The sequence below is a fragment of the Fusarium odoratissimum genome (genome assembly GCF_000260195.1).
Source record: "Fusarium odoratissimum NRRL 54006 unplaced genomic scaffold supercont1.1, whole genome shotgun sequence".
Classification (NCBI taxonomy): Eukaryota; Fungi; Ascomycota; class Sordariomycetes; order Hypocreales; family Nectriaceae; genus Fusarium; species Fusarium odoratissimum.
Genome location: NW_022158687.1, coordinates 2,232,793 through 2,255,110, shown reverse-complemented (window position 1 = coordinate 2,255,110; position 22,318 = coordinate 2,232,793). Strand labels below are relative to the sequence as shown.

The 22,318-nt window shown below is 47.5% G+C and overlaps 6 protein-coding genes across 6 annotated transcripts; 2 read left to right on the top strand and 4 right to left on the bottom strand.

Moving 5' to 3' along the window:
* Positions 1 to 1,523: 1,523 nt before the first annotated feature.
* On the bottom strand, positions 1,524 to 2,348 carry FOIG_00789 (uncharacterized protein; the record flags this gene model as incomplete). The annotated part of the gene is made up of 3 exons (XM_031197211.1): positions 1,524 to 2,133; positions 2,191 to 2,251; positions 2,321 to 2,348. The coding sequence occupies 3 exons, from the start codon at positions 2,346 to 2,348 to the stop codon at positions 1,524 to 1,526; spliced, it is 699 nt and encodes a 232-aa protein (XP_031072978.1).
* A 524-nt stretch (positions 2,349 to 2,872) lies between these two features.
* Positions 2,873 to 4,156, bottom strand: FOIG_00788 (uncharacterized protein; the record flags this gene model as incomplete). The annotated part of the gene is made up of 1 exon (XM_031197210.1): positions 2,873 to 4,156. One exon carries the CDS (start codon positions 4,154 to 4,156, stop codon positions 2,873 to 2,875), a length of 1,284 nt encoding a protein of 427 aa, XP_031072977.1.
* A 1,247-nt stretch (positions 4,157 to 5,403) lies between these two features.
* On the bottom strand, positions 5,404 to 7,936 carry FOIG_00787 (uncharacterized protein). Its single transcript, XM_031197209.1, has one exon. The coding sequence runs from the start codon at positions 7,253 to 7,255 to the stop codon at positions 6,347 to 6,349; it is 909 nt and encodes a 302-aa protein (XP_031072976.1). The 5' UTR covers positions 7,256 to 7,936; the 3' UTR covers positions 5,404 to 6,346.
* A 332-nt stretch (positions 7,937 to 8,268) lies between these two features.
* On the bottom strand, positions 8,269 to 9,782 carry FOIG_00786 (uncharacterized protein). The gene is made up of 3 exons (XM_031197208.1): positions 9,606 to 9,782; positions 8,907 to 9,463; positions 8,269 to 8,846 (listed from the first exon to the last, which is right to left on the bottom strand). The coding sequence occupies exons 1-3, from the start codon at positions 9,688 to 9,690 to the stop codon at positions 8,511 to 8,513; spliced, it is 978 nt and encodes a 325-aa protein (XP_031072975.1). The 5' UTR covers positions 9,691 to 9,782; the 3' UTR covers positions 8,269 to 8,510.
* Positions 9,783 to 17,539: 7,757 nt separating this feature from the next.
* Positions 17,540 to 21,047, top strand: FOIG_00785 (uncharacterized protein). The gene is made up of 2 exons (XM_031197207.1): positions 17,540 to 18,412; positions 18,506 to 21,047. Exon 2 carries the CDS (start codon positions 18,554 to 18,556, stop codon positions 20,147 to 20,149), a length of 1,596 nt encoding a protein of 531 aa, XP_031072974.1. The 5' UTR covers positions 17,540 to 18,412; positions 18,506 to 18,553; the 3' UTR covers positions 20,150 to 21,047.
* A 618-nt stretch (positions 21,048 to 21,665) lies between these two features.
* Positions 21,666 to 21,872, top strand: FOIG_00784 (uncharacterized protein; the record flags this gene model as incomplete). Its single annotated transcript, XM_031197206.1, has 1 exon — positions 21,666 to 21,872. The coding sequence occupies one exon, from the start codon at positions 21,666 to 21,668 to the stop codon at positions 21,870 to 21,872; it is 207 nt and encodes a 68-aa protein (XP_031072973.1).
* Positions 21,873 to 22,318: the final 446 nt, after the last annotated feature.

Genomic DNA, 22,318 nt, shown 5'->3' with positions numbered 1-22,318 from the left:
TCGGGCAAATTTTAATAGCCTGTGAGGAGGCTTCGATATCGTAATAAGACTGAGAATGTCTTGTTTGCTCGTCGAACCAAGACGTCGTGGTTGGAATAAATGTTGGGATCATGAGCTTGGCACAAAAATGTATGTGAATTTCTTCATGGCACTTTACCGTCCTCCATCAATGTTAACAAGCTTGCCAAGACGTTATACGGAGCACTTGAGGCGCATGATGGTGCATTGGACTAGAAGTGATTTGTTGTTTTATAGGATAATAGGCCGCTCCAAGATTATGAGTTGGTGTTGTCAAACTACCACAGTACATTTCGTGTCAACAGATTATGGACAAGCGTGAGCGGGATCCTTTGCTGGTCTGTTTTGTGCCCCTTGCATTTGTTTACCCAAGCTTGAGCCTTCATGTGCTCGAAAGACATCCGAACTACTCAACTGTGCTGGTCTGTGAATGGTGTGAAGGTCGTAATCAAGTCCCAGAATCTCGCAAGGGTGGTAGAATTATAAACTGTTATCATATGGAGCACCGCTTCGTCTAAAGATAGGTCGAGAGCCATATCTCATTGCGGACAATACCATATGCAACCGCTCAGTCTAGAACGAGTGATAGAGGAAGTAAGCCAAAGTCATTGGTGTTTAAAATAAATAGCAGAGACTTCAATGAAGCTATAGGTATAACTCATTGATCTGAATTCCACCATGAAGAGAACTTGTAGCTAATGGTCAATAAGATGCCAAGCTTTCCATACAGTAAGTCTGAATGAGCATAGTAACAACCCATCACGTTTATAACAAGATCCAAGTATCTTAGTTTCTTAATCCTTACCTTATCCTTAGAATCATTTTACTGTCTGATGATAAATATAGGATATTTTCCAAATCTCATCCCTATTCTGGCACCACTTCCGCAAATAAAACCAGGAAACTGGCAAGTTGGTCACGTTTTCCAGAGCAAATTCGGCTTTGGATCTTATCAGTTTGTGGCTTTAGACAGTGGTGTCACCTGGCACCAGGTCAGTCAAAGAAGCGCCTTGTGTGCTAATACTTCAAACTTGGATGTTCTCGGGATGCTTTATTAGCCCAGAAGTAGGCAGAGAACTGGGCAATTGGGTTTAATGCTTCTATTCTAACAAGACGGTACGTCATGAAAAGACATCAAACAGCTAAAATTATGATCCAAGCTGAGTGTTCATTATCTCTTTTGGTTGTCGTTGACATACAGCGGGAGTGAGTTACTGTTCATTGAAGCTAATTCTGGATAACATAAGCCACATGGTAAGATATGAATATCTCTGCCCAGAAAGTTCGTGTTCGTTCAAGTCTGAAACCCGATATGATACGAGTCTCTCTGGGACGGTATGGGTACGCGCAGTGAATCTTTATTATCGATTGTATACGTGTATTCCTGAGAAACTACTTAGGTACTAACCTCCATCGGCTCATTAAAAATCGTGTGTTTGCCGATACTGACCCAACTCCGAGAGCGCCCAATAAACCCAGCCTTGATCCGTTCCAGGTTCTCGACCTTAAATACCAACAGCATGACTGAAAACCTTGGCTGCCAACTGGCTGAGCAGCCTTGACTTGTCGTCCTGGGGAAGCTCCTGAAATACAGCGTAGACACTCTTACCCTTCGCATCGCGGACAGCTCCTAGTCTGTTCCCCGCAACGGCTCCTGCGACAAGACCTGGCACATTGGCTACGATGAACCCCAGAGCGCCGCCGCTGACACCACCCACCATACTCCAGAATTTGCCAGTGGGGTGGTTATCCCTGCCCTCGGCCATGCCCTCCTCGCGCATCATCTCCTCGAATACATCACTAAACTGCGCATCCTCGGTTTGCTCGCGATCCTGAGCAGGGGCTTGGCCTTGGTTGGTGAAGAAGTTCCATGCCCAGGAATAAGGGCTCTGTCGCGGCGCGGCGCCACCCTCAGTTTCCGTCTCAGGAATGTCCTCGAAGGGATCTGAAGGGGTGCTGGTGTTGAATAGTTTGCGCTGAGCATCATACTCGCGACGGCGTACAGGGTCAGAGAGTGTGTAATAGGCGTCGTTGACGAGCTGGAACTTTCGTGTCCGTTCGGCTCGCTCTGGGGAGTCATTGGAGACGCGGTCAGGGTGCGTCTTTAGGGCAGCGCTGATTACCGGGGTTAGTTGTGTCGCGAGTCGAGACTGCAAAGCAAAAGTGACATACCGCTTGTAAGCATCTCGGATTTGCTGAGTGGTCGCAGTATCAGAGACCTCGAGAATGGCATCTACATAAAGTTCTAGTCAGTTTTAACTCTGGCGCATTCACATGTAGTGGGGTCATGATGGCAGCTTACAGTAGTTCGGGGGAGCTCCAGCAGTCATGATGAGTTCATGTAATACAAAGGTCTTTACAAAAGACAATAAAATTAGAGTCGATTCTAACGAGCGAAAGGTCTACAATTTTCCTCGCGAGGATATGCCAAGTCGCAGGTGGTAGGTTGGTATGTAATGCGAGTGTTGTTGAATCAAGGCCATAGACGGCTATCCCAGGGCGGAAGTGTCAACGTCATTGTGGCGGTGCCTGCGTCAATGTGGCGATCCAATCAAATCAACTTCTTCAACTTCAATTCGCTTCATGGAACGTTGGGTATCTCAAACTAGAACTCCAACCAATGTCTTCTCAAGGAAGATACCAAATACTCCTAATCATCGCTGTGCTTTTCTTTCGTGACAAACCAGAAACTTTACTCGCTGAGTAACTGCCGTGGAAATTACTCATGAATGAATCATATGCCAATTCTCGACGCCCCCGTATCTTATGCCATGACGCCCAAAACCTAATAGCTTTGTTCCGAACCACCCCATTTTAAACACATAACTCCTGAACGGTACATTGATGATCTTGATTATTCGACATCCTGCTCCAAGTATCTCTGGGCTCTCGATAACGCATCAGCTGTGATCTCGTTGGCGTCTGCTTGTCGCCCAGCTTTCTGATAATGCGCTGCCAGCACCCACATATCACGGATGACTCGTAGGTTGTTGTTCGCACCGTGCGCTACCTCTCTTTTCGAAATGGCATGCCGTAGGTTCTGTTCGGCCGTGTCCCATTCCTGCCTCGATTCCTGTACTCGAGCCAGCATCTTGCATGCGTATGCGTGAAATCGATCGTTGGATCTGGGTCCTTGTTCGGTTCTGGTAAGATCGAGTAAATTGATGGCTAGCTCCTCAGCCTTCTTCTTGTCACCGACATCCATCTGTGTGAACTCAAGTCGCAATGCTTCGACTCGTAACTGATCCGCATCAGTTGCAGATGAGGCCTGACTCTGTGCTTCAGCCATCCTTTCTAGGGCCTGATACATCGCATCTTGCCGCTTGCCAAGTTCGCTTTCCCTACGGAGGCGTGTTCTCCCATCCCAAATCAGTTGTTCGTAAAGCCAGAGTCGATGGGCATCCGATGTTTCGATATGTTGGCCCAAGAGATTAACATTCCGTAGCCAGGCTTGGCGCAACAAATGACACAAGTATTTCCTTCCCTCATCTGATTGATAATCGCAGTAACGAAGCTGTTGGAGAATAAGGAGGAGCGGGTGTTGAGCAGGCAGCTGTCGTTTCGCGAGTACTGTAGCATGATCCAAGAAAAGGGCCAAAAGTCGAAGATGGCCTCGGTCCACCATATCGTAGATTGTATCTAGCACATGCCAGATAAGGTCGGGGTGATCATCGCTCAACACAAATTCGAGCACGTAAAACCCTCTTCGTGCAGCCATACCAGCAAGGTCACCCTTTCCGTGGAACCAAAGGTCGAAAACAAGCTCGAAGATGCGGTACATTGTACGACTGTCTCGGATAGGGGGGGAGTTTGGGGTTGCTAAGTATTCTGACATAGGATCTGACATGACAGGAAAGATTTCTAGTTTGGATTGACTCCAGTTGAAGACGCCGCCGAGAACCTGTTCCAAATCAGAGTAGGGGCCAGTATTTGATGGCTGTATCAGAGCCATAGACGTAGTTGGATCATCTTGGTGTTCCTCTGGAGAGGCTGAGGATGAGGATGAGCTTTGTTCGTCAAATGTACTCGTCCCGGAACATTCAGTAGTATCCAGAGGAGTGGAAGCTGCAGAGCCAGGTTGACCTTTCCGATATGTACGTTTTCTTAAGCCCCATTTCTTTAAACGCTTCTTGAACATCTGCTCCCTTTGAAAGACGAATCAGTTTTTGGACCTTGCTGGCACCACATGCGTGGATCTCACTCACGTTGCTGCGAAACCATATCTGGCCTGAAGGATTGCCATAGTCTCGTTCAGCTTCCGATTTTCCTGAATATATAGCTTCCTGATGACGTTGCGCATACTCTCCCACTCCTCCTCTGTGTGCTCCTTTGTGTAGGTCCTGTCATCTACCGCCGGCGGACAGCCCGGAAGCCGGGGGGCCAAGACTGGCAGAAGAGACGACATGATAACTTATCATGAAGTGGGATATGATATAACAGAGGAGAGCCAGGGGGCCAACAAGCCCAGTGGGAGTTGCTCAGCTTGCGCGGCAACAGTGACGGTAGTATCGACAATAGTGGTGGTAATAGAAAGCACAACAACCTCCGCATAGAGCCTCACGGTAATGTATCGGCAACGGCATGCCGGACCGTTGACTGTGCATGGCGAACGGGGACTCAACGTGTCAAAGGCGCCTCCTCCGTGGTCTTTAGTCTTTGATGCCCGGCATATGAACCCGTTAAGAAGGGTTCGGCGCCGGTTCAATCTGATTGGATGAGTTAGTTCCCTGCATATTGGGCCTGGCCTAGGCTGGTTCCGGCCATGGTCGGGAGTCTATTTTGCGTGTTTTTGGTCTCGAATACAGTGGATTTTCTGCTTGTTCCTGGTGCGAGCTGCAGAAATGGTGTCAAAGTTGACAGCCTCACCAGCGATCATGTTAAATCCGTCCAGCCTCCTTTTCCGATTGAGGAGAATATGTAACATGTAGATTTCCTGACACGCAGAGACCCACAGAGCCATACCCCGGCATTTACTATAACGCAAGTTTTGCAGCTATTGTTGTGTGAATGACAATGGTGATGACCTCATTGGTATACGCCCCGAAAGCTGTCGGGCCGCCGCGATATTGGCTATTGGTGCCAATGCAACCGTGCTCAAGCCACTGTAGACGATACCAAGGTCATTCTGCCGTTTGGTGTCAAAACAAGCTCGTTATCATTTAATGGTGGCGTATTAGGCGAATTCGGGTTTTGGAGATTTGTGACTGTCGTGGTTATTCGTGTATGTACTGCAAAGAAACCTGCATCTTTGAGATGAGCCTAGTGAAGTTGGCGAAGAGACGTCATCGTTTAAGTGGTCAACTGAAGCTACTACTGCACGTTTTGATGAGCTTAAATCCACTTCTTCGATGATAGATATCGATAAGTCCGAGCGCACCGTAAATTTGATCCAATTGAAGTCAAGCGCTTCGACAGGGGTCAAGTCCCAGCTCGGTGACCTTACCGAATGCCAATGCCAGCTAGCTTCGCTGGCCATCAAAGTTTGTCCTTGTTCTTCAAGGGTCCTCTTCTAGAAAATATCCAGGGATCGAAATTCAACGAGAGTTCTCTGGCTATTATGCATTGAATGCCTCAGAAGTGTGAGCAGAAGATGTTTCATTTCATAGAGCAAGTGCCAGCATGTTTCATGCGTAGAAACTCTACTACATGGTCCCAGCAGCGTCTTGCGCCTTAACTGTTATTGGCAATTCATGAAGCAATGCATGCAAAAAGATAGTGCATTCGTAGCTCAGCCAATCATATTTGCTGTGAACTCCCGATCAGGATGTGGGAGAACATCTACCGAGGGGAAACGAGACAAACTTGTTTTGTATGTCCTCTCAAAACTTCCACAATAGGGACAGTCCCTTCTCGAAAACGCCATACACTCAGACAATTCTCATAATTGAACCGCTAGTCTGTGCATCCGTATGCCGGGCGCCACCAACAACCACTACCGAATACCAAGCTTTTCGCTCGGAACTTGCCAGAGGCTCTTTTAACTCATGGCAGCCTTGACGCCAATGCAGGGCGCGCGTACTGGGACCACAAGAGGTTAGGGATGCCTCACATCACTGCAGAGCCCGGCCGAGAACGCGTCTGTAGGTGCGGAGATCTGCCGTCATTAGTTGATGTGTTGTTCCGCACACACACACACACACACACACACACACAAATCGAAGCACCCAAGATGGCAGTGCTCCAGATAGTGTCAACACAACGACTGGTCCCTTGAATCCAGACTCAAATAGCCCAAATGATCGGCATTTAACGTCGTTACAACGGGCGCAACTCCAACGCTTGAGTCGTAATATCCTGGTGATGATCCTGTGGCGCTGGGAAATTCCGTTTATGATGCTTCATATCTCCATAGGAGACTTGCGCCTTCGATCAGGAAAGGAAGGTGCTCTCGTCTTGGCTTTTCTAGTAGCCCTCTCATCAGTGTTGAATGTACAGCTTTCAGGAATCGTCTTTTGAATCGTCTCCAATCATCGTTCGTCGGCTTGCGGTTCAGCTCCACGTCGTCATCCTCACCATCTAACACAGACTTTTCTATGTCAGGCTCGTCCTCTTCAACCTCTTCTTCAAAGTGAAGAGGATAATATAGTATCTCGTTCCGACGAAAATGCCAAGCAGTCCGTGACTGGTCATCTTCTTGGGACTTCACAAAGCTGCTGGATAAAAGCTGCAGCTCAAGTTGTGACTCCGCTCTGTGGGGTTTTGAGATGACACACTTGAATTCCTCATGAACAACAAATAAAACTTTCCCTAATTTGGAGAACCTTGCGAGCTTTTTCACAAGCGTTTTCATGTTGTTTTTGGATACTTTGCCGCTTAGTATGGGGTGGTAGATACCAGTGCTGAATCCATAGGATGTCCCAAATGCCACTTGGCGCAGGTCTCTCTTCATGAAGTCCACCTCTGCGAGAGAATGCAGAGTTCTCAATAGCCTTTTGATCAAGAGGTAAGGCTGAAGCAGAATTATATCTCGGCTTGGGTCGATGTACTTGATTGTGTCGGAGAGTGTTAGTGGCCGGTAGCGACGAAGCACGAAGGCACGGGACTCTCTGCATACGGCTGCCAGTACAGGGGGCGCATCATGCGAGCTGCTAGAGAACATGAGCCCTGTAGAGGCCGGGGTCTTGAGCGTTGAAAATGGCGTGTCAAGAATCTCGTATACTCGAGGCTCTGGTAGGGCGTATGCCCAGACCATAGACCGAATCTCGGCTGGTAAGTTGTTGAAAGCAACAAAGCCCATGGCGGATTATATTCTCCACTGTAGGACAGTACAAACAGTTTCCTCGTTTTGAACCCCGCAGGCTTCAAGAAATTGAGTTGCTTGTGCGTTGTAGGCGTGCGAGTGACGAGTGTTCTCATAATGCTAGAGTAGAGTTGCAGCTGGTGCCGCACTTTAATCACCCCATAATCTATAGCGGCGCTTTTCTATAAGCTTCATGTGGCTCGAATCTTCCGGCCCGGTTGATGTGTGGCATAACGTAAACCACAGTGACAGATCATGAAGCTTAAAGTGTCGTTTTTGCACGAATCGCGGGGTTCCATCCCGTGTCCGCACGCGAATCAGTTGATGATGACGGACAATATAGGAAGTAATCATGGCGATGAATCTTATGATGTTTATTCCCACGAATTTCCGATCATCGGTATGATGCCCATCGAATTCTCATCATGACATGATGTGGACTTGGCAGCCGGTATATCTTCATCATGGCCACAGTGGTTGATATCATCAAGCTCGACAACAAAGAGCTCGACCCTGTCTAGCGAGCATGTGCGCACTATTCAAAAAATTTATGTACATACCACCCGGGTCATACAGAATCAAGAGAATGTATCATGATCACACGTCAATATATCGATATGGCTCACATCATGATCACCCTGTACACTTCACCCTTTGCGTTCTGTTACCCTACAGCTGATCCGCCCGGGGATCGGAACGATTTTTAACCGAGTAAGATACGCACGGACCATGCTCAGATTCAGCGGCTTAAAATCTCGAACGCGTCGTCGAAGCAGAGCTTTTCTTTTCTTCTTTTCTTCTTCGTGCGGCTGGCATAACATGAAATTTTTATACCCGTGTTGCTCGAATCCTTGTTTCCGTGGATGTAATCGCAGCGTCAGTTATGCCCCAGATCAATCATAATTGCAGGCCCGCCCTACCATCGTCTGGTTTTGGTGTTTTCACACATCTTAGTCGTGGTTGGGAGGCAGGACATATCAAAATTTCTATTCCGTGACATGTATGTGTAAGACTTACGTCAGTATCCCGTTCGATCATGGAAGTTGGAGAGAACAGAATCAACAATTGCAGAACTGTACAGTGGGGGAGTTAAAACTGTGTCTATCTGACTGGGCGGTCTTATTTGATCGCCTTTTGCTCCTAAACTCCTATTACCTGTTCCCTGTCGAGGCTATGTTTTAATGCATGCTAAGGCACAAGGAAAATGTGCCGATATTCCATTGCGAACCACAGGACTCCTACCAGAGAAACCTTACTCGTCCTCTCCCACCTTCTGAAGCTTGCCCATCTCTCGCTTGGCTCCAGCTTCTCCAATGAGTCTCACTCTGTCGAGACGAACAGTCTCTCCATCACCCTCACCCTGCTGAACGTAGATCACAAGACTCGATGTCTTCTGGAATTTCACATATCGCAAGCTCAGGCTCACTGTTCCCTCCTCGTTCCAATCCTCGGGAGAAATCTCGATAGCCTGTGTTGGTTCGGTATCGTCGGCTTCGTTGAAGTCGAGGTTATGAGTGCGGTTGATATACAGGTGAATGTTGCCGGGCCTCATCACGTCTTCGTCGTCCTTGGGAGGGAGGGAAGTGAGCTGTTATACGCAGTCAGTCAGTGTCGGACATGGTGCAACGTGAAGGACCAATAAACTGACCTGGAGAGTGTGGAGTTTGACAATGGACTGGAAAGGGATGTACAAAAGCAGCTGGTCATCCGCACCGCTCTGCACGTAGTCCTTGGAGGTTCCCTTGCCGTTACCGAGACCGCTTGGCTTGGAACCATCGAAGAGAACTCGAACAGTCCCGGCGCTCTCATCAGCGTTGAGAACCTCCAGATCACGGAGTTCTATTTGGTCGGTGATGTCGTTGTAGCCTCGTGGAGCTTCCATACCCTTCCAGCTGGGACCACCGCTGGCCGAGCCAGCATTTTCTCTGGCGGTCTTCTCATTGAGCGAAGTAGCCAAGGCAGGTATTTTCATGAGCGTATCCCTAAGTTTCTGAGGATCGGCCCCCTGGACCTGGTCGACCTGCTTTCCATCTGCAAAAACGATGAAGGTTGGCAGGTCTGTAATTTTGTATTCTTGCGAGAGCTCTGGTTGGTTGTCGCTGTTAACCTTGACCAACGTGATGAGATTCGGCTGCGCAACGTCTTTGGCGAATCTTTCGTAGATAGGAGCGATCTGGTTGGAAGAGTCAGACCAATCGGCGTAAACTTGAAAGAATCATTCGTTAGCTTTTATCATCATCATTTGTGAGAAGGGAATGATAGGTCGCATCGCAGGATAAGTTGACTGGGATGGCGGGGTATCTCTAGAACTACCGCAAGGATCGTAAATTTGATAGGAGATACTTACAGTCAGCGATGACTATGCGTGACGACTTGAGGACCGAGTCGAAGTGACGCTTCGAGTCTATAGTGACGACTGAGTTCTGCGACATGATGGATGGCTTGTGATGGTTAAGGTTGACGAGGTATGACGGTGTGGTAGAGACAATCAGCCAGGAACCGAAACGCTGAGCCCCAGGGCTCCAATAGAAAGCGAGTTGGAGGGGTCATTACTATACCGGGGCTGGCGTCGTTCGGCCAATGGCGGATAAGTAGCGGCTTCCAAAGCCACCGACCCTGTATTAAGGTACCTATGCAGACCCACCTTACCTACTTCGGGACCTTAGTCAAACCTACCGATAACTACATCGCCCTTGAATGACTTTAAGAGATCGTGACAGAAAAAGTGCTACGAGGTTAAGCCGTAATGCTTTCAATGGTCATCATAAGCTGCTGTTATGATCGTGTAGCTCCGTCTGGGTATATATATAAACCCTAAAAGCGTTTCATTCTCCAATATCTACGCCTTCCATTGTCCTAGGAAGAAAATCTAGACAGAACTGCCGGCTTAAATCTGCCAATCGTCAAACCCCCTGTCAGGTCTATCAGACTTCTCTAATCTACCTATCTCATGTCTCATTCTGTTCAGCTTGTTGAATAAGCCTGTGCTGTCTTGATGGCATTCCATTGTCATTAAATTCGAGGTTCCTCCTTAACCTCCTCGGGTGTTCGGAGGCGGCCAAACATGCAGCCCTCGTTTCCAGGTGCCAAAGACTGCTCCGTGACGACCACGCGGGATGTTGGCCCTTTGTGTTGTTACTAACCAATGTTTCCTGGAAAAGGCCACGTGCGATTGCTTCCGAAATTCGATACGCGTGGACAATGGCATCTGCGAGCGACAGATCGCCGTTGAGGTCGAGGTTGACGTTTTATCACAGAACAGTAAGATGAGTGAACGGAGGAACTCGTCAACGACAGCTGATGGGCCAACATCTCGGACTCCAAGATCTACTTTCGGCTATTAACGAAGGACAATAAATGGACGAAGCCAGCCAAGGCCGTCATAGTCGTACCGCCTTCTCCGAGCTGTTGAATCTTTCTGATGCTTTCTTCTCCCACTGCTTCAGCGTGACCTTCCAAGTTCGACGGGCTCAGCGCAACTTCTTCTGCCCCCAAGGCCACAGCAAGGTTCTAGAGAAGTCCAAACTCGCCATCGAAGCAATTGCTGTCATAGACTCGGTTTCCGTCGAAGTATTTGCTTCACTTTCTGGCGCTAGTATTTTTATGACAGTTGAAGGGTCACTCTCAGACAGCTCCGAAGATCCAGGGGAGCCTTGTTTCTCCAAATCTTCAACGATACCCTTTGGTAGCTCGTAACAGTATCGCGAGATTGATCTGTTAAATCTCCCGGACACAACATCGTTCGCCGACCATGAATTCCGAATAAACCGTACACTTCTTAAAATGGTACCTTATAGAAGAGAGATGTTTCAACTCGCAGAGGCTGTTCTTTTTGTTCTTGACGATGAAGTATTTGATATTCTTACTTTCGTCTTTGATCAACTTCACAGTAAATGCAGAGTCTCTGGTTTTAATGTCTGCGTGGATTCCGTTGTTGAAAGTTTGAACAATGTTGCACGTGAAGTGTTCTTCAAATAGTATCCATCGAGGGCCTCAGCGTTGTACTCTCGAAACATTTGCCGATGATGAGAGCGACGTCTTGTTGTTAATGTGGATTAGCAGATGGCACTCGTGTCAGTGACGGGTGACCCTTACATGTTAGTGGTTCTCATATCAATGTTGACATTCGTGTCACCAGATGCATCCTGAGATACCTTAGTATCCAGGGTATTAAAGGGGGAAATGGATCCCTTGGAGGTCCTGTTCTCCTGCTGGACTTAGGTGATCAGTGACTTTGGTCATCTAGGCTTGGTTGTGTTGTAGGTCAGCCCAGAGCAGCTGAACGCTCAATCCTGTTCTTGTTGCTCAGCCATGTCCAAGTAGTGAAGGTTACCCTGGCAGAAATAAAGTAAAGGGTATAGTCGGGGGATCATATGTTTGATAGATGGGATGAGCCAGCGGAAGTAGGAATTTCGTCCTCGAAGGTATACATGAACAGCGAAAACAGATGATGGGGTCGGTAGATAAGAAGGCCGAATAATAGCTGGTATGATCTAGTGGAAACAAGGAATTTCGTCGTCGAGTGGTATGCTTGAATAATGGAGGAGATGAAGAAGGATTAAAAGAATAAAAGAAGAAGTCTGAGATGGTATGCCCTTGATAATGGATATGGATGGGAAGTCGTCTGAAAGCCCTCTGAATCACCAACTCGTCAGAGAATAAGGACCTACACCAAGCCCTCAGATCATACCCCAGGTTTCTCTTAGTTTACTATCTCATAACTAATACAAAGACGCAATAGGCTGAGCTGAGCCCTATACCTACATGTATGATCTGTTCATATATAGCACAAGAAGAAGAGGCGGTGAGGGCTTATAGATAGTATCTTGGGGGATTAAACAGGTTACTGCCAGATATCCATGAAAAGGTAGGCTATTTTCTGGAGTATCTGAATCATTTTAGTGTATTTAACTTGAAAATTCAAGTACACAAACTCTTGTATATTACCCAATAGTATCACCAGGAGATCGTGAAGTCTGTTGTGCGGCTTTGACATCTGCTATTTGTTTTCTAGACCTGCTGCTAGATGCCACTACCCTACCCTATATGAGAGCTAACGGTCAAGATTCACATACTTATGTTGATACTTAATGAAACTACTGTAACATCTATCTCGATCATCCCATGGAAGGCTTCCACTCAATACGGCCGAAATGTAAAATGTAAAATGCTAATCTTGGTTTTATTTTTTCTAGTTTCATCTGCGGACACAATTATTGAACGCTGTTTACACCCCCCCATATATGTCATACAACATTAAAGATGAAATTCAACAGGAAGTAAAATACCAATAGCTAGTGTGTAGTAAACATACAAAGTAAAGTTGCCCTGTCTTATTGGGTAACCCTGGATTGATGTTCAATGGCTTGTGGGAATTATACAGGCGATTTCTGAAAGTTTGGTCAACCTGAAGAGAAACTGGTGATACTCCTCATAGTTCTAAACATGCACTATGCTCCCGACAGCATAGATACGAACCTCCATTGGAAAGGGTAATCCTGTGGCTCCCATAACGATCCGTAGTGCAACTACTCAGTGAGTGAAATGCTTCGTCCGAATCAAGAACAGTGAGACAAGACCGTCCCGTCCACAATGGATTGATGGGACCAATGCTGAAGTTCCTAGTCCCACCCAGTAGAAGGACCAGAAAAAGTATCAGCGCGCAAGAGCAGCAAAACAAGGAACAAAAGTAAATGCAGTTCTTGCAGAGCCAAGCCAGCGGTGCATCCGACGTCAAACTTGACAGTCAACAACAAATCTTGCAATGTTTCAAGCTGTGGCGCTCCGGGTTCCTGCGGCAGCGAGGATACTGCAATATTAGAGTGTCTAGGCCGTCATCGTTCTTGCGACAACAATGAGAGACAACAAGGATGCATCATGTATGCATATGCGAGGCATTGCATACTCTCAAGAAACTGTTGGTCGAGAGACGAGGCTCTTACAGTAGCGTACGCGCATGTTTTTCTGTGCTTTTGTTGAGTTTTTCGTGCCGTTGCCACTCCCGTCTCGCGTGGCCGGACCAGATCCGCGTGGTTAACGGCGGAACGGATTGGTACTATTATGGGGGCTTGTGGAGTGGAGATTATGGGGCTTGACGTGAGGGAGAAAGATGGAGCTCAGTCGCTATTTATTCCTGCCCTTCACCTTTCTGGAAGCATGCATGAGGCAAGGGATAAGATGAAGGATTTTCTTCCGCGCATATACAGGAGGATAAGAGGGATTTGCTGAGACTCGGGTGAGCCGCGTATTAGAGCAAAACTGGAGAAGTCTGGATTTTGTCTTGCTCTAAAGGACTTTCTCTTGCATGTTTTCGAGCCAACCTCCTAAATCTGCATCTCGCCCCTACAATCTGGGACTGTAAGATTACCTGTCTGATATAACGCCGCATAGGCACATGTGTAGATGCAGCTGCCGGAAGTGGGTTGCATTGCTGTATCGATCGGATCCTGGGCTTCCATCAATCTGGCATTTCCCTTCTGTCGGGCCTGTCACTGCTCTGCCAAAAACTGTCCATTATAAGATTCAGTACACGGCTCTGCTTTGGGCAGGCATGCTTTGACTAGTTAATTGGATAGCTAGCACTAATCCAAGGAATACTTTGGGAACTGACAAAGTGAAGCCACACAAGCGCATGTCACACAAAGATGGTTCGCAGTTAAGTGACACTCCCGCAGTTGCCCTGGGTCGCTGATGAAGTGGTTCCATCAAGGTGACCACAGACCTGATACATGACAATATGAAGTGAGATATTCAGCCAAGTCAAGTTTCACTACCCAATGAGTTCTCATCTATGCATTTGTGGAATGTCTTGGATTTTCAGATTGCTGCTCCAGCTGTTCCGTAATATGAAGACCAAAAAGCGCCAATATCGTGAATAGTCAGTCATGAGGTATAGTTTGTGCATGCTGTCGATGTTTTGTTTTAGTCTGGTCCATTGCATAAAGAACGTAGGAAGGAAAGCATTACCTGATCAGGCCTCTCCCTATTAAACAACACATTGAAGGGGTTTCGGCCCAGTACGTTCAGAATCTTGTTTGCCCATCGTGCGCCTGAACCTGTCACTTCTAAGTCTTACAACAGACAGTGGCAAGCCTTCAAGAGGTCTGACAAGACGAACACAGCTGACGAATAGGTTGAGTAGGACAGAAATCCAGTACCAGCAAGGGAACAACAGAACATACGAAAACCGACTATCATGAAATTTAAGTTCAGCCAGACACATTATCTGAGGTAAGGGCTAGCACAAGGGATTATGAAGGGAGCGTGAATAAGTTGGATGCTGTGCACAAAACTCCTTTTTTTGCCTCTCGTGGCCGAGCCAGCTAGCCACTCTGCCACTGACTTCTGTGAAACCTAAAAAGTTTGAGTGAGACACTATGCATCTTTCTTAAGAAGCAGGCTTGTTACTTGTCGCTTGTATTCGTGAGCGATTCAGACTTGTATGACCCAAAAAGCAAGGGGTAGTCTTGCCAACAAGACCGGATGTCATTGGCGGGGTAAGCACGACTCGGGCCCGGTCATTGAGGTCTTTTGATTGACGGAGACGAGTCCTGAAAAAGCCTAGCAGAGACACCAACCAAGGCAGAGGAAGTGAGATCTGATGAGAGATCTGTCATAACAGACGTAAAAAGAATATACAGGGTTCTCTTACAAAAGGTCGAGAGCCTGCTAGGACATTTGCGTAATCGTCGTTCCCGTGCCAGAGAGTCATGGTGAGCTTCTGACTTTCTAAACGATACATAGCCTCTGATTGGTCAGGCAACCGTGAGCCTCATATTGCACATACCCGGGGTTATGCTTACGAAAGCTAGTATCAAGTGATTTTCACACATTTGACTCGGGATATCTGCCTCAATTCATTTACGTCGACAGCTGCAAGCTTCTTTGTCTGATGCAGCGACTGTTGACAAGGATACAAGAAGCTAGGAACGAGCAGTTCTTACTCGAGGATAAGGCGCACGGCCTAACAACCATGACAAGCGGGGAAGTCCCATGCACTCCGCCACCACAAAGGGCCAATGAGCAGTGATGAGAGAGACAAAAGAAGCAATATGGACCCCACCCTTCTAGGGTCCCTGTGAACAAAGAGACAAGGGCTCGCCATCGTTTTTGAAGTTGAACTTGACTCCATTAGAGTGTACAAGTGACGGAAGGTCCGCGATAATTGCCAGGAATGTGGTATTTGACTCTTTGTATGCAGAAACTGTTTGGTCTTACCTTCATATCTGCCTTGTGTTTCAAACAAACTTGAGCATTGTGTTGCAACCAGGAGCCCTTATAGAGAACCAAATGATGGGAAACTCCGCTTGTCCGCAAATGGCTCGTCGAAAGCTCACCTAGTTGTTCTCATGAGTGAGCATATATCACACCGCTGTAAGTCAGATATTTCGTCTGCTCAGGACTGTCAAGAAGAAGAAAAAGGTTCAGGAAGCGGAGCTCATCATATGCTGAAGCGTCTACCCTAGCTCTGACCCTGGCTTTCCACCAGATCCTGATGCTCGTCTGAGACACGGACCGTACGTCTGCCTGTGCGTAAATCTTGGCCTCGGCAAACTCGTAGGACAGAAGACGAAAGAGTAGCACTCATGGCTACGTGTAACTGGGAGTCAAAGCAATGAGCCCATACATGAGGCTACAACTCACCCAAAGGACAACAATGAGTTTCGAATCATCAATTTAAAAGAGTGCTATGAGGTTTATGATGGCATCACCCGAGAATTCAGTGACAACCCTAATCGCAGAGCGTGAGCAAAATTTGCGCCGTATTTCTTATATCCACGCGTAACTGGAAAACCACGACTCCTTGCGGAGTGATGATGGGTCAAGGTATATACCCGGCCATGCAAGGAATTTCCGATAGTTCCTTAATCATGATATTTGCCCCAAGCCAAGGGCATTTCGGGAAACCATTTTCAGTAATGAAAGTCCCTCGCTCGCAGCGCCGCACTTCTAACGGCATTGTCCAGGATGCAAAAGGGTCCAGCGAGGGGCATAAGTTGGAAACTCCACCTCGACAACAGAGTTCTTGGTCTTCAATACGATAAGAAGCAACTCAACATAGCACGTGCCTGAACTGAATTTACCCTTGACGGAAGTGATCTGCTCTTGCTGATAACCTTCGCGTCTTGGAGCTTCCCACGGTATACAAAGATTCAGCTTGACAGGCCACCGTCTTTTCAGCTGCTTCTGTATCAATAACAAACAAGGCAAATTTGCGAATAATTCCATCTGAGAGACAAAATATGCTAGTGGAGATTTGCCTATGACTAGAAGTAGACATTTTGCCTGCGAAACCGGAATGCTGGCATATTACCTAGCTAGCCGGATTTTTGTCAGAATTGCATGTGAGTAGCGACGACAACGCTAGGAACGGCTTGGTTCACTTCGACGTGAAAAAAAAGCAAGTCATCCACCGTTGGCCCAGGGTACTGTACCGTATCGTGGGGGAAAACAAACCACGGTCTGGTCTCTCGGGGAGAGATCAAGGAGCCGCGCTCCTTGCAGCGACTAAAGTGATGGCCCTTGTTAGTTCGCACCGGCAGTGGTATCGCTTTCCCGTAACATATCCTAACATCATCAGAGCGCGATAAACCTGGGTCTTCTAATGGATCGGCACTCTAGATGTGTGGTGACATCAATGGCAGAGCGCATGATTCGTCGTGTATGGAAAGGTACCTAGATGGCGAGCAAGTCAATTGCCGTGTCAAGGCGATCGAGTCGCAGAAGGGCAGGGATGAGAAAGCGCCTTGGGTCAGATATAGGAGACAGGGGTAGGAAACAACATTCTCTTCGAGTATCGTCATTGTTTGCCTATACTCGAACTTGAATTTCCTCTCTTCTCATGAGTAAGCAAAACATCGTAAGGACATCTCCGGAGTATTCGAAGCTGGGCAAATGTGGCTATCCTGCGGGCACTCGGACAAGCATGTCTCTCGCAAATGTCTCTGCTGCGCGTGTGCCCGTTTCTCTTCTTTAAAGAAAAAGAAACCACAAGCAACTCTCAATGGATGCATCCAGGCGTTATTGAGGAGTTCAGAACAGGACTAGCCCAAGTTTGCAAGGGTACTGGGGGTGCTGAAGTCGAAGGGAGTTCGTGCCCTAGGGAGAATCTGGAGGGAGTGCAGGGGAGCGGCGTCAGCTATGGGTGTGCTCAACTGCTCCAAGTGGGTCTGACAAGGGCGCTGGTATCCCTATCCCTGCTCCCGCGGCAGCCACAAACGTTTTACCCTCCAACGTCCTACTGTTGGAGCTGGTCATTCCTTACTGAGTGATGCTTAAAGTCTCCCTGAAGCCCAGAGCTGTTTTCTTTGATGGATGATGGTAGAAAGAAGGGTCGTTCCTGTTGTTTTAAATCGCTAAAATCACAGCATACCTGACCTTGGTTATTCATCTCATTTTTTACTGCTTATTTGCATTATCGGCAGTCGTGGTAGGAGAGCTACGGGTCGTCCTTGGGGGTTCTTGCCTCGTGCAACACAAACACAGCCTCAGGTTCCTTCCCTCTCTTCACTCACTCCGTTACACCTGCTGTGCAACCTTTCTCACACCATACCGAATTGCATTTGTTTCCTCTCACACCTCGCACAAAACTATCTTATTTCCTTTTCATCATTTACAGCTCAACATCAACATTTAGATCGCTTGTTACAAGAACAGGAGCACACTATTTCACTGTTGCGAAGGGCCCAAGGGCTTTACTCTGCCGCAATTCACATTACAGTACAGAGTAACAAGGACGAGGACAGGATAGTACAACATCAAGCTCGACAGAACCAACCCATTCCGTGCTTGTCGCTCTGGGATCACATCAACTAGAATACAATTGTTCTTCAACCAACAATCCACATCGAACCAACGTCTCGAAGAGCACGAAGCTCTGCGTCGGGATTCTAACTCATTGCATCTGCCCTTGTGGCCATGAACTATTCTACTTCCTGCGATTCTCCCTTCGTCACTGCTTGATACAGTCACACCCGACTCAGTCTCGAACCTCTAGCGCCATTCAGCTTCAATTCCAGTCTGAACTGTTTTGCCTTGTTCTCACAAAACACCAATTTCCACCGCGAGTGGCTCTGATTCACCCCAAAGGTCACTTCGGCTTACAACTCGCCTCTTCATTTCCTCCACTGATAAGCCTTCACTGCATCAGATCTGGTACGTTGCAACCAAATTTCTTCGTTTCGTGCACCTCTATGCACGAGGTGCGCTCAAGACTATCTTTCACTTCGCTAACACGACTCGACCCAGGCATCCTGCGCAACGTTCACTTACCTCTTCACTGACCAAAGGTTCAATATGGCCAATGGTTTCGGAAGCCTCGAGCGCTTCTTCGCCAAGAAGAAGACGCCAGCCTCCTCGACCGAATCAGTTGAACCTGCTTCTAACCCTCCAACAATACCTCAGTTTCCTTCACCTTCTTTTATTCGCCCCAAAACAAGTCGCATGGCGGCGCGAGAGGAAGTGAGAAAGCAGCCTGGCAATCGAGTTCCATCTCTAACGTCTCCTCTTTCTCCTCATCGAGTGGACTTGATGCACGCCCAGAGCCCCACGCGCTTCTCAAATTCGCATAAGTTACAGTATTCCCCCCTCAAGGCTTCTTTCATGTCTACACAAGACGATTCCTTCCTAGACGACTTTGATGTTTATCAATTTCCGCGACCTCCAACCCGCCAGGGAGAAACATCTGCTTCTTCATCTACCTGTGATCCAAAATCATCCATGGAAGCCCCTAGTGAGCGTAGCCTTCCATTGCGACCTTCGAGAAAGCCTGCAACTAGAACTTCGCGGCTTGATACTCCCCCGTCCTCAGACCTGGAAGATGAGGGTACCCGCAGCCCTCAATATTTCCGTGACAAAAAGCTTCCGGCATTACCTCCCCAGAAGCCTCCGACGCCAGAGTCTTCACCAGAGCTTCGTCCGGTTCACATTGCTCAACTTCGAGCATCCAAGTCTATCGACTTTCTGAACAAGGCAGTTTGCAGGGACATCCGCCGCCATTTTACCAAAACTCTGGATCAGAGGCCACTTCGAAAAGCTATCAGTCAGACTAGCCTGGCAGACACCACAAATAGGCTCTCCATCACTAGCTCTACACTCCGAGAACCGGACTTCAACGAGTTTTTCAACCTCAGTGATGATGACATTGCTGAATCGGCTCCCGCAGATGCGGATGCGTTTGAGACATCAACATACGCCACTGCTCCTTCTGCCCCCGACTCTCCTCGTTCTTCCCTCCTGACACTCACCCCACCTTATGCAAGCAAGCCTGCAACTGCTGCAGCATTTGAGGCGGCTAGGATTGCTAAACGCTACAACTTCGATCTCGTTTACGTGGTCAACTTATGGACTGACTATGAGCGAATTAATTCTGAAAGTCCTTCCAGCATGAACTCACTAAGCAAGAAATTTGGACCCTTGTCTGGTCGCCTCCTCGCCGCTTATGGACTGGAAAATGTCAACTTGCCTTTCCAAATATCAACGACAGCTCATAGCAAGATTTTGAAGACTCCAGGTTGGATCGAGTATCGCGCAAAGGAGGTCCGTAATGACGAATTTGCGCGAGGCTATGCCTGCGCTTTCTACACTGGCGAGTGTTCAAGAGGGGGCTCTGTCATCTCGAGAAACTCTTCTTCTTCAACATGCTCTGTCCAATCTATGAACACTGACCGTGGAATCATTTTCGCGGCGTACCGAAAGCCGCGAGCTGACGGAAGCTTACTTGGGATTTCTTCTGGCCCTGCCGATCTCGTCAACGTTCACAAGGATGCGGAGGCGCTTGTTGAAATGCTTGTGGACATCCATGTAACGAATAGACTCCGAGAGCCTCAATCGCGTTGCCACCAATCAGAAGAGACAGGCCCAATGCCATCACAGCGAGTTGGGCGTCTGTGAGGCCAACAGCAGGTCTCATCCTTACAAACCACATCACAACGAGATATGTTTACACGACTTTATTTCATTTGTCTTTCATGCGAGCAGGTCATGCTTCGCTACGATATTATTGCGAGTTTTGCGTTTACTTGTTTGACTCAAGATACCACAACGGGCGGTCACCTGTCGATTTTCGTTACACGTTACGGTCATGAATGGGCGTCACGATTGATATTGCCAGGTCGTTTTTGTACGCCGGCACAAATTTGAGGAATGCGGTTATGGAGCCAACGAAGGACATGTTAATGCGCCTCACGTAAGGGTCGGTAATAGTTTGTCATCTATAAGCCATTGATAGGTAATGTGTGGATGAACTATACTTGATGCTTGATGCATTATGGTTAGGGAAAGCAATGAGATGTTTAGTCAACCCAACCTCACTATGATAATATAAATGAACAAAACTTCTTAATGCCTCTCTTCATGCCATTCGAGTCATTATTGGTACCAGCGTCGAAGGCTCTCTTGGGAATATGACTGCTATTTGAAACCACCTCAATGCTCCTTGGAGTGCCACCCCTTATCCCTGTTCATGCTTTAAACATACGGTCGAGAGTGCCAGGATAAATGATAGTGAAGAACCATAAATTGGCTTATGGAACTTTGGGAGCTCCAAAGGAGTTAAGGGGCTATGGAGTATACCGCGTATAGACAAAAAGAACAACCGAAAGAGCCTGGCTGGACATTATGAGTGGGATAGGGGATACTCGCACCATGCTCATGAGAGTCATATCTATTATCAGCCAATCCAACCGCAGTGTAAGCTGACCCTGTGGTATATTTTTGGACGGTCACATCTAGTCTATTATCTAGATTGAAGCATTGATAGAGCCTAAAAACAGGGCATGGTCCCTCCGCCCATTAAAGGTTTGCTCAAGAGATCACAAAATCTTCAGGCGATCATTTTTAACCTCTCATCTCTTCATGGTCAAAGGGGAGAGCATTCCTTTCGACCCTGATTACTGACAGTGGCTCTTGCATATGTATGTGTATGTGTATATATGTATATATATATTCAGTTCTTACTTTACGTACTCTTTCTTCATCCAGAGAGCTTGAGCAACCCATAAGGGGGCGAGGAGATATCGGAAGCTGATTGGCGATAGTAGGCGTTCAATAGTAGATCAGCTCGAGTCTTGCTGAATAGGTATTTGCAACATACTTAGTAGGCACCGACTATCACTTGAATGAGGGAACTCTCTGAGCGCTCTGGCAATTACAAACCTCGAAGATCTGAGATGCGAAATGTAGGAGCGACGAGTTCCCAGCTTGTAAGCTTCCAGGGCTATCTTCGCCGTGATTTATTCTCCTAATTCGAAATGTTGGATTCATGATGACTTACATATTAAGTGTGGCCTGTTACGTTTATGTCAACTTTCTAGATCGGTCATTGTCGTCTCGGCACACAGAGTCAAGTGACTCCGCAGCAGTCAATGATGTGCACTGCCGTGCAGTCTTGCAACCACTTATTTGAGCCATGGAGAATCTTAAGGCGAATACCGTTGATGCCCCAGATACCCTCCAGCAGACGGATGACCAAGAAGAATCTGAGAAAGACGAACGCGACCTCCTACCTGACTATCAGGGAGCTGAAGATTCCGGCGATGGCCACTGTAAGAAGTCTAGCGTGAAGGAGGATGCAGTGGTGAAAGAAGACCCGGCCACTGACCTTGAGGCTAAGTGAGCATGAGATATAAAGAAGTGAGAGGGGCATTTGCGGAACTACTATGGGCGTTGTTGAGATCTTCTTCAATCGACGATTAAGTTCGGTGGAATTGAGACTGCATCACCAGAACTAGATGGCTTTCATCCCAGTACCCTCTGAGAATGGGTTTCCAGTCAATTATGCCCATCTAATACGCGCATCGTTTGAAATCAACTACGACTTATGCATAGACAAGTCTTAGATAAACTCGAGCCGAATGAGAAAGCTTATTATTTCCATAGGCAATTGCCCTATATCAAGTCACTCTATGGAGATAAATTATCTCCTTAGTAAGTACACCCTATATTCTGATTGAATCTCAGGACGCAATACAACTTGTAGCAACAAATAGATGGCTGGAGTGGGTTAACTAGATTGACCATAGGTCCCACCGTAAGATATTGAACCTGTTGGGTGTCGGTCAT